The sequence below is a fragment of the Camelina sativa genome, chromosome 3 (genome assembly GCF_000633955.1).
Source record: "Camelina sativa cultivar DH55 chromosome 3, Cs, whole genome shotgun sequence".
Classification (NCBI taxonomy): Eukaryota; Viridiplantae; Streptophyta; class Magnoliopsida; order Brassicales; family Brassicaceae; genus Camelina; species Camelina sativa.
Window position 1 is genome coordinate 18410314 of NC_025687.1, and position 2663 is coordinate 18412976.

Genomic DNA, 2663 nt, shown 5'->3' on the forward strand with positions numbered 1-2663 from the left:
GTCGCCTCATACGAAAGGGAAACTTTGCATCAGGTGGACTAACATACATCCTAGGGATAAGTACTCTATCACCAACCTTTTTTCCTGTCACGATTCTTGCTTCGATTACATGATTGGCTATCTGAGTAATAATTAGCCTCTTACCGTTACACAAACCTCCCTTAGGATCTATATTCCTTAACAACATGACAGGTGCTCCTATTCTCAACGTCAAAACATGGCTTCACAATCCAGAAACTTGTATACTGTTTAAGACTTCCTGAGTGTAGATCATATTATCATGTCCGCTTGTATCAGACGTTTCAATACTATCAGAGCTACAATATCGTCTCTCTTCACCTGTAATTAAGAAAAAATTAGAATTTTAGGTATGTTTTAATATTATACTTTTCTAAATAAAAACTTTTTCTTCCATATCCATATTCCATATTCTATTAAATTTGCATACCTGGGAGCTTAGTAAGCATAAACTGATTTATCTTATCAACATCGTCATTTCTTGGACTTAGAATAGCTCTTTCACTAAAGAAATTTGGATCAGTCCTCCTTGCAAAATGTTCTCCGTAAATTTTTTTAACTATTGCTTCAATAGGATTTCCACTTGTATTAGTAAATAAATCATCCGGAATTTCTATCTCCACATCCCCACTATTTGACTCATTGATTTTGCCATCCCCGATATCAAGAAGCCACTTTGAAAAAGTAGCGAGAGCACCCGCGTCCATACTATTACGTGCCTTGTGAAGTCTCAAATTTTCGGTAAGTTTAATAACTTTACAACTATTCCAAAGAACAGATGAGTTGATAGATGCTAAAACTGTCGCTACTCTTCCTCCTTCGGTAATAACATGTAGTATCTGTCTAAAATCACCTCCTAACACAACAACTTTACCTCCAAAAGTCTGGTCACACTTCATGATATCTCGCAAACTCCTATCCAAAGTTTATTAACAAAGCTTGTTCATCATTGGAGCCTTGTCCCATATTATAAGCTTTGCTTCTCTAATTAAATCTGAAAGATCAGATTCGGTATCGATAGAATACACAGAATATTCATTAAGATTGATTGGAATATCAAATCTTGAATGAGCCGTTCTACCACCTTCCAAAAGCAAAGCAGCTATACCACTTGAGGCAACATTCAGAACAATATTACCTTTAGACCTTATATTAGCACTAAGAATAGTCCACATGAAAGTTTTCCCAATACCACAAAAACCATGGACAACAAAAATATCACCTTTTTCGTGATTCACAGAGTGAATGATTTCTTCATAAACACGTCTCTTCTCATCAGTTAGCACTGGTAACAACTTATCGTACAATTCTTGTTGTTTATGAGGCTTATAAATTCTTTCATCTGCGATAAGCCTATTTACACCTGTGTTCATTATACTATCGTCTGGTTTAGGCATTTTCTCGAAGGCCGTAAGAGACGTCCCATTCGATCGCAACATAAGTTCTATTTCAGTTAAACATATATTTTCTATCTGAGCACATGTCAACATTAGACCTACCACAGTAAAGTTAAACACTTATTTATAATCTTGTCTTGCGAAAAATGAAATATATTCAATTAACAAAATAACATTTTGATATACCTGGATCATTTTTGCGTCTCCTTTCTTTAAACAAAATATCCTCACACAAGATGTCCTTTGTTTTATTCTGTAACATCCGCGAACCAGAAATTATATTTGTGGTCTGAGTGTCGATCGACACCATGGGTGTGTCGATCAACACCATGGGTGTGTCGATCGACACCATCATTTCCAATTTTGATTGGTTTGTTTTAATTGCTGTTTGGTTCGGTTTGGTTCAATTGGAAACCCCTAAACCAAGTATATAAGAGGAGAAGCGACGAATTAAGGGTTTAGGTTGTCTTGTTTTGTCGCCGTTGAGTGAGAGAAGAGAGAAAAAGGAGAGAAAGTGTTGGAGAGCGTTGAGAGTGTTCTTGAGAGATTTGTATCTTGTTCTTGGTGTTTTTGGAAAGATCTGTGGCTGTGGAAGGGAGAGCTGTTATTGGAAACGAAGGAGAAGCTTCCTAAGGTGTTGGTTCCACCGTTTCTCATTCCAATCTTCCTGTAAAAGAGGTGTGTGATTGGCTGTTCTTTGTCTATTTGTGGTGTTTGCTTGCTTGGGTTTGTTGTTTTCAGGTTTCCCATAGGTTCCTGAGACATTTGGGTAAGTTTGGCACGGTTTCGAGATGATTTGAAACGGAGGTTCATCGTTCGTGTTCGTGCAGTTTGCGTCGGCAGAGGCAGTGTCGGTCGACACCAATGTGATGTCGGTCGACACCACTCAGCATCGATCGACACCAAGATAGCGTCGATCGACACCACTCTGTGCCAGCGTCGATCAACATCGAGTTAGCGTCGATCGACACCAGTCTCATCCGAGACTTGTTTTCCTGGTTTGATGTATTGTTTGTGTTTGTTTGCTTGCTTAAACCCGAGGGTCTCAGTTGCTTGTGTGTATAACCTAGTAGATGGGAGGACGGCCTCACTAAGTATTTATGATAATACTTACGCATCTCAATTGTTGTTTGTGATGTGCAGGTAAAGGTAAACTGTGATCGTGGAATCAAGGCGATGAGGAGGAGGATGTTCTAGAGGCTTAATTGATTGTGGTCTAGCTATTTTTAGGCTGCTAGTGTTGAGTTG

At 38.6% G+C, this 2663-nt stretch overlaps 1 protein-coding gene across 1 annotated transcript; it reads right to left on the reverse strand.

Annotated features, from left to right (window-relative positions):
• LOC104779110 lies at positions 224–1415 on the reverse strand. Its single transcript, XM_010503502.1, has 3 exons — positions 1165–1415; positions 449–933; positions 224–339 (listed from the first exon to the last, which is right to left on the reverse strand). Exons 1-3 carry the CDS (start codon positions 1413–1415, stop codon positions 224–226), a joined length of 852 nt encoding a protein of 283 aa, XP_010501804.1.

What these genes read in the sequence shown, in the direction of transcription:
- LOC104779110 (XM_010503502.1), bottom strand. Translation starts at nt 1,415, where the DNA reads ATGCCTAAACCAGACGATAGTATAATGAACACAGGTGTAAATAGGCTT. An exon ending in ATTCTTAGTGCTAATATAAG is followed by an intron (nt 934 to 1,164) that starts GTCTAAAGGTAA and finishes AACTTTGGATAG; the next exon opens with GAGTTTGCGAGATATCATGA. An exon ending in TATGCTTACTAAGCTCCCAG is followed by an intron (nt 340 to 448) that starts GTATGCAAATTT and finishes TCTTAATTACAG; the next exon opens with GTGAAGAGAGACGATATTGT.